This window comes from Tachyglossus aculeatus, chromosome 25, assembly GCF_015852505.1.
Source record: "Tachyglossus aculeatus isolate mTacAcu1 chromosome 25, mTacAcu1.pri, whole genome shotgun sequence".
Lineage (NCBI taxonomy): Eukaryota > Metazoa > Chordata > Mammalia > Monotremata > Tachyglossidae > Tachyglossus > Tachyglossus aculeatus.
Genome location: NC_052090.1, coordinates 16,062,517 through 16,076,576, shown reverse-complemented (window position 1 = coordinate 16,076,576; position 14,060 = coordinate 16,062,517). Strand labels below are relative to the sequence as shown.

Here is a 14,060-nt window from a genome sequence, read left to right as displayed (position 1 = left end):
CATCTGCAAAATGGGGATTATGACTGTGAGCCCCACGTGGGATAAACTGACAACCTTGTATCTATCCCAGTGCTTAGAACAGTGCTTGGCACATAGTAAGTGCTTAACAAATACCATCATTATTACTACGCAGTCCTCTTTCTACAATCATGCATTTCACAGCTAAAGCCTCAACCAATGCTGTATCCTAGCAAAAAACTTAGAGGACGTTGCCATGGCTAGGCTAGCATGGCTTACTGCCGTTAAGAAGACCATTTCTTTTGGAGCAAAAGCTTCATATGGAACAAGAGAAAGGGAGGCGAAAGTGAAAACAGGGTAAGGCACCGCACACATCAGTGCTTAGTACAATGCCTGACATTAGTAAGCACTTAACAAAAGCTATTAAAGAAAAACAAACAGGACAACAAGATGAGTGACGGCTTTTTCATATGCCCTGTCTGGCTGGGACTGTGGGTCACAAATTGACCTTTACAGCCACACCCTAACTCGTTAGTGAGCTAATAACTGTGATAACTGTGGTATTCGTTAGCGCTTTCTGTGTGCCAGGCACTGTACTAAGCGCTGGGATGGATACAAGCAAATCAGGTTGGATACAGTCCTTGCCCACATTGGGTTCACAGTCTCAATCTCCATTTTACAGATGAGATAACAGATACAGAGAAGTAAAGTGACTTGGCCAAAGTCATAAGCAGACAAGAGGTGGAGCCAGGATTAGAACCCACGACCTTCTGACTCCGATGCCCGTGCTCTGGCTCCCACTATGCCACGCTGCTTCATGCTGGGGGTTGCACTGTGTTGGGTGAAGTGATGGGTCCAGTAGAAATCCTGAAATAGCTGGCTAAAGTGGGCAACGGTGATTGCAGTGGCTACCAAGATCACCACTAGCTGGGACAGATCCTACAGCAAATCATCAGCACTTGGCTATGGTCACTTTGGCTGTAAAAGGATCTTCCACAGAGGGACCTTGCATCTATTGATCTTGGGAAACAGGCCAGGAGTCAGGAGATCTAGGTTCTAGTCCCAGACCTACCACTTGCCTGCTGGATGACCTTAGGCAAGGCACTCAACTTCTCTATGCCTCAGTGTCCTCATCTGTACAGTGGACACAAAATACCTGCTCTCCCTCCTGCTTAGACTGCCAGGACTACGTAGGACAGGGACAGTGTCTGATCTTCTTATCTTCCATCTATTCCAGCAAAGCCCAGGGTCTGGCTGAATCAGTATCATTCATTCATTCATTCAATCGTATTTCTTGAGTGCTTACTGCGTGCAGAGCATTGTACTAAGCGCTTGGGAAGTACAAGATGGCAACATATAGGGACAGTCCCTCCCCAACAACGGGCTCATCATTATTACTGGTAGCAGTAATTGATTGCAATGATGCATTTGGTACTGGTACAATGATGCAAATATTTGTACTGTTTTCCTCACTATATTGGACGAATTATAGTTCACGTACACCAGGGTAAGCAGAAAATATTTCAAGTTACTGATACCAAACACTAAATATTAAAATATTTCAAGTTACTGATAACAAACACTAAATATTTATAATTATTCATTGTTAATAACAATAATAGTCTATTCACATGGTCTCTATAAACATGTTGCAGCTTAATATACCAGCCCAGCCTAGCCTCATCTAGACAAACAATGCCTTTAAATCCACCTATGGATATTACCCCTTCACTTTACCCATGCTCCTTAAGAGTTATGAAATACTTTTATTTTCTTTGCCCAGACTTATTGAACCCACTGGATAATGGAATTCCAACACAGACAGTAGAGAAGGGAGACTGGAATCAGAGGAAGGAGAGATTGAAGAATTTAGAACTCCATCCACTATTTGAGCAACCTGTATCAGCGACATTATTTGAAGGAGGTTTTACCTGAACCATAGGTCTGAAATAAACACAATTTTCTTTCCCAATAGAAAACAAATGCAGTTCTTTCTAGTTATTTCTGTTATTCAGAATAACATTTATAAAGGTAAAATATGGCCTAGAAATAATCTAAAGAGTAATTAGATTTAATGGCATAATTAGGATTTGACAGGGGACAGAAATGGGGTGTTTGATTCTCTGAATATCTTAAATATAACAGGAAACTACAAACAGATATTTAATTATGTTCTTGAGATTTCTCAACCCAAGTATTTATGACTGTGAGGAAAGTTATGTTGACTAGGATTCCTGAAAATGTCATTTAAATCAATTCCAAAGACCAACAAGCTAAGAAGAATATAGACCGGCAACTGCAGGTTGACTTGGAGAGTAAAGAATTAATGAAAGCGCTGATCACATATGGCATCCTAACTATGACTGCCATAGTCACCCAAATGAAATTAAATGAAGATAAATTGATTATTAAGCAAATGATGAATAGTGAAGACATTCAAAATTATTGGAGTGCAAGGAGAAGCATCTGCCAGAATTATTTGTGCAATTTTCTTTATATATCAAAATAGAATTGATGCAGTTTAAGGTACTTTCAATCAATGTTTTTAAAATGAATAAGAATAGAAAACTATGCAAAGCACGTAATGTTGAAACAGAAATAGATGATTTTGGATGATTAGAAAAAGCAGCAACATTTACCATTCGCTTCCTCTTGCGTTTTAGGCTGATGATTTATTTGCATTTCTGCAAATATAAAAGTGAAGTGCAGTTAATAATAGAACTGTCTGATGACATTAAAGGGAGGGAGTGAAGGATGAGTGGGAATTAACTGTTTCAAAATCCTAAGTGAGCAATTTGTTTTACCTCACAGTAGGAGTACATGCATGCCTGGGCAACCATATGTGTGTGTGTACAGTCTCTCTCTCTCTCTCTCTCTCTCTCTCTCTCTCTCTCTCTCTCTCTCTCTCTCTCTCAAGAAAAAAAAAAACTTCATGGCAGCATAGGTCCTGTAACCCTCTCAGAGGGAAAGAGGAAGTGTTTACAGAGACCTGAAAAGTAATAAAGAAATTCTGTGCTCTCCCCTACAAAACATTGCATTAATCCTCACCTTGAAGATAGAGTTCAATTTCTGATTGAATTATGCCTTGGGACATATAGGGAAGCCACCTGAGAAAAGGGGTGGAAAAAAAAGGAAATTAGCCACCTGAGAAAAGGGGTGGAAAAAAAGGAAATTAGCTGCTTTTCACTTTTTTCCCCCTTGAATGAACATGGAATAGGATATGCTTTCTAAAATGAAGCTTAAAGCACTGAGCCTGTCTACGGGTAGGTGTGTTTGCAATTGCTGGCATGTAAATCATGGCAACTTTGCTTCATTGAGTGGCTTTTGGGGCCAATCAAAAATAATTTTTCTTGATGAAAAGATGTTTTCCAGGTTTTCCACCCCCAGAGAAAATTGGAGAAGCCCAGACAAAGCCCCTGGAGAGCTTAAGCACTGCATATCTCCCTGAGTCAGGTCACTCTCACAGACTCAGTCTGGACTCAGAGTTTTGGAAAATTTCAAAGGGAGATGGTTCATAAGGTATAACTCAGACCTGGTCCTTTCTCTTTTGGGGGAAAAAAATGAACCACATCGCTTACTCTCTCTTGGCACCCTACCTAGCCCCTTCTTTTCAAAGGCACTAATGAGGCAAGAAGACTTGAGACAGAGACACACCTTGCTCAGCCCAAGCATCAGGCTTTCGTTTGAACTCCTGCTCAACAGGTCAGACCAATTCCCTTGAAACAGATTGTTGGGCAGAAGGTCCAAGATCTAAGTGTTTCCAGAAGCTGAAGATTAACTGGTAGATCCCACATGTGACCAGATGAAGTCAGAGATTGAATTAACCAGTGGCTGTTGGGCAGTTCAGAGCTTCCATCTGGTCTGTATGATAGCAGCATCTAGTTGTCATGCTGCAGTTTTGCCATTAGGCATGTGTGTGTATATGTATAGTTCAGACCCATTTATATGTGTGTGTGCGCATATAAAATACATCCACATATATGAAATAGACCATTCTGAACCGGGTGGAACAATTCTAAGGGTCCCTGATCTTTTAACCAACAGGAAGTTGTTAAATATGTGATCCATTTTGTGGACCCTAAAGAAAAATTAATAGATGTTGATTTAGATCCCCTCTGCTGGTGCATTATTTCCAGGTTCAGTGAAAAAAGAATACTAGCAGCAATCAGAATTAAGGTAAATTCTAACAATTAAAGAGTATGGATTTGTGTCCATCTGATCTTTTTCAAAAAAAAAAAAAAGAAAGAAAAACCTCTCAAGGTACTGTATTAAAATCAGAGCATAAGGCTGTGGGTGTGCAGCAAAAAAGAGAGGGATGTGTTTAGAGGATCTGGGGTGGACAAAAGCCATCGCTTCCTGGAGACGGGTTTGGAAATGAAGCTGCACTTTTTTTGGCTCATAAAAAGAGCCACTGCCCGGTAGTATCTCTCTCTCTCTCTTTCTCTCTCTCTCCCTGCCCTAATTCAGCTTCTCAGTGGGTTTTCTTTAAGTAGTTAAAAAGAGAATGATAGAACTCTTTCCTTTCACTTTTGCAATTTCTGCAGCTGAGGATTTTCCACTGGCCAGACCACCACGCTAACTGCCCATAATGAGTACATGCTAAAGTGCCCTGTCATGCATGTTTTCTCAAACCATGTTGACCCACGGGAGACTGGACTCAACAATGAGCTTATCTCCCTAGCCTCCTGGCAAAAGAAGCTGCCCTCATTTCTCCATAAAAACCCCCTGCCAGATCCATAACAATCCTGCCCTGGAAGGAGAGTTGTCTGTGGCCATCTCCTTGCAGATATTTTGCAGATATTTTATCACTTATGCTGCTCCAGGAGGCACACAGGGCAATAACAGCCACAGTTCTTAATAGTTACTTGATCAGTGTATGCTATATAACATTATTAATAACTTGAAGGATTATCTACTTTGCACAGTCCAAAGAACTTCCACATCAATTATTTCATTTTATCCTCTCTCCTTTAAGGTAGGGAGAGGCAGGCATGACAGGCCCTACTTTACAGGTGAGGAAACTGAGGCCAAGAGTGGTAAAGTGAGTTGCCCGAGTTCAAACTGCAGGCCGGTAGTAGACCTGCGACTAGAACCCAGGACTCCTGATTCCCAGGCCCATGTTCTTCCAATCAGGGCCCAATAGCCTGAAAAACATTTTCACCTCAGTTCTGTTCCAGATTGCATCGCTGACTAGATGACTTTTAAACCTCAGAATTTAGTATAAGAGGGAAACAAGGAAGCTTGTTCTCCTTCTTCAGAAGGCTGAGGACAACTCTGGATACTTTAAGGATCTTGCCCATACTCTCAGTTGCTACTTAGAGAAGCAGCACGGCTCAGTGGAAAGAGCCCGGGCTTTGGAGTCGGAGGTCATGGGTTCAAATCCTGGCTCTGCCAATTGTCAGTTGTGTGACTTTGGGCAAGTCACTTCACTTCTCTGGGACTCAGTTACCTCATATGTAAAATGGGGATTAAGACTGTGAGCCCCCCCCGGGGGACAACCTGATCACTTTGTATCCTCCCCAGCGCTTAGAACAGTGCTTTGCACATAGTAAGCGCTTAATAAATGCCATCATTATTATTATTATTATTATTACTTAGGATCCAAGCACAGGGCAGCCACCCCAACGGCGCGTGGAGAGTTTACGATCCTGGTTGGACTGTGACTGCAGAATCTGGAGGGAGACACATAGAAGGCACATCTCCTACAAGAGGCCTTCACTGACTAAACTCTCATTTCCTCTTCTCCCACTCCCTTCTGCATTCCCTTTGCACTTGAATTTGATACATTTATTCACCCCTTGTTCTCCCTTCCTAGACTCCAAAAGAGTGATGCTAGAAGTCACAAACCAGAGAATTAGGCTCCAAATTTGCTAACCATCTTACCCCTCAGGGGGCAGCTGGGTGACACGTTTGATGCTCCTTTGGGGCATTTGGAGGTTGGGAAGGAGGTATTTGATGTGAGCGGGTATGTAAGGATAATTAGACGCCAGATATTTATAGAATCGATGGATAAACCTTAGGACTTTCACCTTACCTTTTCCATGCAGTTAGAAAAGAGATGTTTGATTAAGAAGTTTGATTTTTATAGTTAAAACCCATAAAGCCATTCTTTCCCCTGGAATTCTCTTTCTTTAATTCTTCATTTAGTACTTTCATTCCTTTTTTCTTTTTTTAGCAATATTAAGGGATACTTTCCCATCTGTTTTTTTGGTTGCTTTTGCCCCCACATAATCTCTCCCTCTGCTATTTCCAGACTTTGCTTGGTTGTTAAGAAACAGCACTCCCAATTTCCCAAAATCCTGTTTTTCCCCTGCACCTACCTCCATCACCCTTTCCTCCTGCTGGCTGCTGTGGAAAGATTCCAACAGAGCCACCCACCCACAAAATGGACTCTAACCCATTTACCCACAGACAATTAGGTTTTAATTTAAAAAACCTGTTTGTGTGATTTATCCTCGCACCTTTTATAGGAAATTCTAGTCTTGTAGTATTGTTCTTCTGTGGCAGTGGAGAGCAGCACATTCCAATAAAGAGACATTAAAGGGTTTGGACTTGGCATGCATTGCCTGCTTTCAGGAGGTCTGTAAATTAAGCCATCACTGGTAGGGTGATGAATGGTTTGGAAAACAAAGGTACCATGCACCCGCTTTCCCTTGAAAATGCAAAATGCAAAATATATCCTTTTCATACTCACTGGGAAAATATCACTTTAAAACATTATCACATTTCGGACCCATGTGATTCTCCATTCTCACCCAGGCTGTGCTGAACTGTTTTTCTTCTTTTTCTCTCTTTCTGTCCCCATCTTACCTTCTTTTTTTCTATTTTCTTCCCTTCTCTCCCATCTCTCTCTCCTCCTCTTTTTCTCCTCCTCTGCTTTTCTCTCCCTATGCCGGTGCTTCTCTACCCCTCAATTTGTCCATCACTTTCCCTTCATCCCTTCTTCCCAATTTCCTCCTTACCTCTGATTGGCCCTCTTCTTGGTTAGAGAACCACTCTTTCATCTCTTTCCACCAGTCCCCTTTTTGGGGGTGGCCCCATTCTGCCAATGTCAGTGTTCCCCTAACCCAGTCTCCCTTCTACATCCTCTCCTTAGCTCCATCCCTTTAACAGAATGCCTGTGTCCCCTACAGTCCTGGTCTCTAGTCATTTCAGATCCTGAGCCGAGTGCAACCTAGGGTACTTAAAGTGGCTTTCCTTGAAATGGATCCAGTAATCAGTCACCAGGGCAACTGAAGCCCTGATCTCTGGGTGGAGAGGGAGGAGGGTATGCTTATATGGAAACAAGTGCTCTGCGGGACTTGGGGATGGCTCTCAAGTCTGTTTTAAATCTGATGGGACTCAGAAATGACTCCTTCTTTAGCTTGCTCAAGAGGTTACCATCCAAACTCACAGGGAGGGTGCATACTGCCTGCATGCGTAAAATGCAAAATCAATCTATTGATCAAATTTAGTGAGCACCTCTAGACTGTAAGCTCCTTGTGAGCAGGGAATGTGTCTCCTAACTCTGTTGGATTGTACTCAGCCAAGGGCTAAGTACAGTGTTCTGCACACAATAAATGCTCAATAATAATAATAATGTCCGTATTTGTTAAGTGCTTACTATGTGCCAACCACTGTTCTAAGCGCTGGATAAATACCACTAATTGATTGAGCACTTACTCTATGTGGAGCTTTGAACTATGCACTTGGAAAAGTACAGCGTGGCTCAATTGAAAGAGCACGGGCTTTGGAGTCAGAGGTCATGGGTTTGAATCTTGACTTTGCCGCATGTCTGCTGTGTGACCTTGGGCAAGTCACTTAACTTCTCTGAGCCTCAGTTACCTCATCTGTAAAATGGGGATTAAGACTGTGAGCCCCATGTGGGACAACTTGATCACCTTGTATCCCCCCCAGTGCTTAGAACAGTGCTCTGCATATACTAAGCACTTAACAAATGCCATCATTATTATTACAATGAAGTTATTAGACATGGTCCCTGACCTCAAGGAGCTTACAGTCTAGCCGGGGAAACAAATTTGAAATAAATTACAAGTATTGAGGGGAGAAACAGAGTTTAAGGGTATGAATATAAGGGGAAAGAAGGGTGAGAGAACCCAAATGCTGTAGATGAGGTGGAACTGCTCTAGCGCCAGGAGCAGGGGGAAATAGGGTGGGGAGATAAAAATCTGGGCTCAGCAGACAAACAGCCAGCTCACGGAGGCCTTTTCGTGTCAGAGGAAGGTGAAATCATTTTGTTACAGTTCTGGAGTAAACGATACCGTTCACAGTTGAAGACCGACTCTCCTTCCTTCTCCGGTTCTCTGATGATGACTTTAGCACAGTACCAGTATTGGGATCGCTCACTGGCCTCACAGTGCAACAGCACCTTCTGCAGATTGCCAAGAGACACTGCTTCTACTTGAAACATATCAATCTAAAGACAGAGAAGAAACCCACAATATCAACCAGGGTCCAGCACATGACAAATGGGAGCAATAACAATAGCACAAGGAAAAGTAGATAAGCCTTTTGATGCTGACATCCAAAAGGGTAATAACAGAAGAAAAAGAAGCAAATTACATTTTCATGCATCTAAAATGTATATTTTTCCAGGATTCCCTCTCCCGTCTCCACTTAAAGTGTCATCCAATGTGAAAAAGACTAAATTAATCAAATTCATTTTGGACTTCTTATTCATCTGGATGCTTGACCTTGATGAAAACGGCTAATACAAGAGCCAAGTAGCCGATGATTAGGTGAAAGTCAGGCTGACCCTACAGGTTCACTCACTGAGGAGCAAGCAATTCCATTTCTATAAACAATGCTTATGAGCCAAGGTGGGTGGAAACAGAAGAAGACGCAAAATAGGAAAAGGAGGAATTCAATTTTTTATTTTTCTTCTTCCTTCGTACTCTGAGGATTTATGGTAAGCACTTCTCTCAGCTTGGGGATGCAAATTGCTAGAGCCTAAATTCTTGCATCCTAAACGTTTTTGGTCAGTTTACCGCAACAATATACCATGATATATTTGGTGCACTGAAGGAGGAGAATTGGAAGTACAATAGTTAGAAGGAACTCAGCAAAAATAAACACTCTCTTGTCCTCCCGGGATACAAGAACAACACCATGGTCCAGAATCCATCTCTGGTGTAATAATTTGACCAATTCCAGAAACTACAGCTAATGGGTTGTTGCAAAAAATGACTTAGTCACCTGTATTAGTAGAGAATTCTGGGATCAGGTTCTGGATTTCTTAAAAAAAAATTAATTTCTTCCAGAGGATCCTTAAAGTCCCTTTAATCCTATGCAAACGAACTGTTTTCTGCAGTTCTATTAACCAATTACTGAACGTGGGATGCCTGAGTAGCACAAAATGTTGAAATTTTTGGTTTTGGGTGCAGGCTGACACCAAACGTGGCCCTATTCAGGTATGTTTCCAATCCATAACAACATGGTGACAGTGTAACATGGATCATGGACAGAGGATACTGACTTCCATATGGTTGATAATGATAATAATTGTGTATTTCTTAACCACTTACTCTATGCCAGGCACTATTCTAAGTGCTGGGGGGGATACAAGGAAATCAGGTTGGACAGAGTTCCTGTCCTGCATGGGGCTCAGAGTCTTAATCCTCATTTTATAGATGAGGAAACTGAGGCACAGAGAAGTGAAGTGACTTGCCCAAGGCCACACAGCAAACAAGTGGCAGAGCTGGGATTAGAACCCAAGACCTTCTGACTCCCAGTCCCATACTTATCCACTACTTGCAGTGTTTTCATTCACCTGGGGGTTACACATGAGATGCATGAGTGCTCTGGAATTCTCCATACACTGGCTGCATTGCTATCAAGAGTTTGTTAAGAATCCAGTACTTGACACCCCAAATTATTGTCAGAATCCAAGCATCCTTCTGGCATGCAGTACTCTCTAAAGTGTCCCATTTGTGCCAGAGCTACCAGGATTCTGGCATGACACTTTTGGAATTGGTAGTCTATAGCCCTGGCACCTCCAGATTTTGGATTTTACAGACCTGGCACCTCTAGACTCCATGGTTCATACCCCTGGTATCTTTAGGCTTAGTTGTTCGTTGACCTGGTGATTCTGAGCTTCGTGGTTCATACCTCCAGCACCTCAAGGCTTTGGGACTCCTAGCCTGGCACCTCCAGTAGTTCAGCCTTGGAACCTCTGGACTTGCCATTTCAATTATGAAAGCAAAAACTACATCTCTATTTTAGATTTAATTACCATGAAAATCAAACATTCCTACAGATCGATACTGGCAGGCTGCTCTTTCTGCTAACTGGTTCCTACTGGATGTGTGTAATATTGCTGCCATGCAGCTTTCATAATGCAGAACAATCAAGCAACATTTAAAGTGTAAAATCACATCACTTCTGGGCATGGGGCACCTCTTTCATTACAAAGTAAGCACAGGATGGCACTATTTAAAGCTTGCTGCATCTATGATCTCTTGCTGGTGATTATGGCCTGATGTTTGGCACACTCACTACAGAGGTCAGTTTACCAATCTTGACTAGTGAGTCACGATTACTGATCTCTAGGAACTAAAATTCAGCCACTCAACGAGCACCGAGCTTGCCATAACACAGTTCCTCAGGTCTTGAATTACTGCTCTACAGGCTGCAGGAATCCCAAGAAGCCCTTGAATGGGGAGCTGAACTGCGGGGGGACTTGAAGATGTTGTTCAGCACAGATGCTAGAAACACAATGAAGCAGGACTTCAAACAACGACAACTAGTTGTGGGACTGCCAGTAAGCAGTAGCAGCACCTAGTCCAATCTAGAGGGTAAACTCCAAGTGGAAGGGAAATGTCTAGCAAATCTGTTGCATTGTACTATCCCAATGCTTAGTACAAGTGCTTAGTGCATAGTGCATAGAGCAGAAGCCTGAGTCAGAAGGTGATGAGTTCTAATCCCAGCTCTGCCACTTGTTTGCTGTGTGGCAAGTCACTTAACTTCTCTGTTCCTCAGTTACCTCATCTGTAAAATGGGGATTAAGACTGTGAGCCCTCTGTGGGACAGGGACTATGTCCAACATGATTTGCTTATATCCACCCCAGTGCTTGGTACAGCACCTGGAACATAGTAAGTGCTTAATAATACCATAATAATTATTATTACAATGCTTTGCATACAGTAAATGCTTCATAAATACTATCGATCAATTGACTGAATGCAGCAATCAGAAAGCACAAGCTCATTGTATAACTGAGGCACTGAACGTTCAGCCAGAAGTGTCAGATCTACAGCTTCCAATGGAAGAGCAATTTTCTAGAGTATATAGAGATAACTTCAGCCACACCCTCACATGTAAACAGCTGCTATATTATCAGCGGCAGCATCAAATAACAACAGATATGGATTCCATGATCAATCACAAATATCCTAATACATATGGATAACAGGGTGAATTCAGATATACCTAAAATTAGGTCATTTGCTATTCCATCATAATTACTATAAGTACATGAATGTCTAACTATTAATAATAACAATAATAATTGTGGTATTTGTTAAGCACACACTATGTGCCAGATACTGTTCTAAGCACTGGGTTGAATACAATCCCCGTCTCGGCTCACAATCTTAATCCCCATTTTACAGATGAGGTAATTGAGACACAGAGAAGTTAAGTGACTTGCTTGAGGTCACACAGCAGACACGTGGCGGAGCCGGAATTAAAACCCAGATCCACGCTCTATCCACTAGACCATGCTGCTTCTCTATGGACGCCAAGAAGAGAAGACGAAACTGCTATAGAGCAAAGCCAAAGTCCAACTTTAATCCCATTCTGGCATGGAAGAGCAGATAAGGTAGGTACAGGGTAACCCCTGGTCCTAGAAAAAGATAACGTTTTTGAAAAATTGTTTTTATCTGTAGCCATGTGAATGGCTAGTCAGGACAATTGTAAGGGAGTCTCTTCTGTCTAAAAGCAGCCCCAGAGATAATGCTAACTCTAGCCTTTCATGGGTGATGGAAGAAGTCAAAATTAATTTTAGTTCTCAAAGTTCACAGGGGAAAGGGATGGGCACATTTTGTCATCTGTACTTTTCTCAAACACCTAACCTTTTGACACAAATTGTATGATAAAGAACCTCTAAAATAGTCCTCTGAGTCGTTCCTTCCTAGAAATGCTCCCGTTAATGATTTAACTCATGTCCTAGATTTGAGATCACATAAGCAGTGCCTGCTCTGTATGTAGGAAAATACATTATACCTTACTTATCTTATAAGTCTATCACCAGAACCCCTACAACTTGTCAAGTTTCACTAAAGTGAATATTTTACTCTTGGGAAAACTCTAGTTACATAAAAATCAAAAAGGATGACATCTTCGCTATGTAAAATAAGGTACTCAAAGGGCTAAAAATATAGCTTTAATGGTGCTTTTTAAAGGGCCAGTGTATTATTACATGAAATTTGCAGGAAAAGATTCTTCTGAGACTCAAAGTCTTTTAGTCTTGGCAGAACATGTTGATACTTGGTCCCTGGTGTTTTTCTCCACATTTTTCTTCCCTCTTTCCATTAACACTAAGTTTAATGGCCTTCTCCTCCATGTTTGACTGTTCACTGCTGGATAGCAAGGACTCTGCTCTCTCTTCAGAACTGTCTTTCAAATACTGTACATCAATCAAGCAATGGCATTTATTGAACACTGACTGAGTGCTAAATGTTCTACTAAGAGCTTGGGAGAGTAGAATAGTAGCAAGATACTGGTTCTCTGTCCTTAAGGACCCTATAATTTAATTTAATTAAATCCAATTTAATGAGTTTACAATTTAATGACATGCCAGCAGGATAGCTTCAATAAAGAGCTCCTAAAATCAAAGCAGGGTGTCTGTATCAATTCTAAAACATCACATATAAACAACTCTAAAATGCCATGCATAAAATGGACCCTTGCAGTATGCTGCTGAGACTCCAGAGACTTTCATGTGCAGACTCACCTGTCCTCGCTGAAATTTCATGGGCATGTCAGATTTATGCAGAAGCCTTAGGCCAGAGTCTCCTCTTTCTCCGTAGATACATAGATAAACTGAGGATTTGGTTTCTGCTTGCTTCATTTGGCCAGTGTGGACATAAACATGGTACTTCACCACTATCAAGTCAAGAAATGGAGACCAGTGTGATCCAAGTTGCTGCTGACTTAAGGTCATAAGGGTTCAGAAAGGGCATTGGCAGAAGTTGCTCTTAAAGAGCTGTCCCTCCTTGAGGTGGAAAATCACAAGTTTGTTGACCTTCAGGACACTTATCACTCCATCTCCCTCCTACCATTCCTTTCCAAGACCCTTGAGAGACTTGTCTACACCCACTGTCTCAAGTCCTTCTACTCCATTCTCTCCTTGACCCCCTCCAATCTGGCTTCTGGCCCCTTCACTCCACAGAAACAGCCCCTTGAACGGTCACAAATGATCTCCTTCAAGTCAAATCCAATGACTTCTACTCCATCCTAATCCTACTCGACCTCTCAGCTACCTTCAACACTGTAAACCACCCCCTTCTCCTGGAAACATACTCCACCTCGGCCTCCCTGACCGTCCTTTCCATGTTCTCCTCCTATCTCTCTGGTGGCTCATTCTCAGTCTCTTTTGCGGGTTCCCCCTCTGCCACCCACCCTCTAAGTGTGGGAGTCCCTTAAGGTTCAGATCTGGGAGCCCTTCTATTCTCCATCTACATCCACTCCCTTGGAGAACTCATTCATTCCCATGGCTTCAACTTCCACCTCTGTGCAGATGATTCGCAAATTTACATCTCCAGCCCTGATCACTCTCCCTTTCTGCAGTCTTGCATTTTCTCCTGCCTTCAAGACATCCCTGCTTGGATATCCTGCAGACACCTCAAACTTACATGTCCAAAACAGAACTCCTTATCTTCCTATCCAAATCCTGTCCTCTCCCTTACTTTCCCATCACTGTAGACAGAACCATCATCCTTCCTATCTCATAAGCCCATAACCATGGCATTATCCTTGACTCATCTCTCTCATTCGACCCACATATTCAATCTGTCACTAAATCTTGTTGGTTCAACCTTCAAAACATCACTAAAATCCGCCGTTTCCTCTCCATCCAAACTGCTACCACTTTATTATCCTT

General features: G+C 42.1%; 1 protein-coding gene across 1 annotated transcript in view; it reads right to left on the bottom strand.

Moving 5' to 3' along the window:
* The window catches only part of RP1 (RP1 axonemal microtubule associated), a 143,335-nt gene that overhangs the window by 63,970 nt on the left and 65,305 nt on the right, over positions 1 to 14,060 (bottom strand). The window contains exons 20-23 of the mRNA XM_038766522.1: positions 12,912 to 13,063; positions 8,220 to 8,374; positions 3,007 to 3,065; positions 2,598 to 2,642 (exon numbers count right to left, since the gene is read on the bottom strand). Coding sequence (XP_038622450.1) covers positions 2,598 to 2,642; positions 3,007 to 3,065; positions 8,220 to 8,374; positions 12,912 to 13,063 — 411 coding nt within the window. The remainder of the gene's footprint in view (positions 1 to 2,597; positions 2,643 to 3,006; positions 3,066 to 8,219; positions 8,375 to 12,911; positions 13,064 to 14,060) is intronic.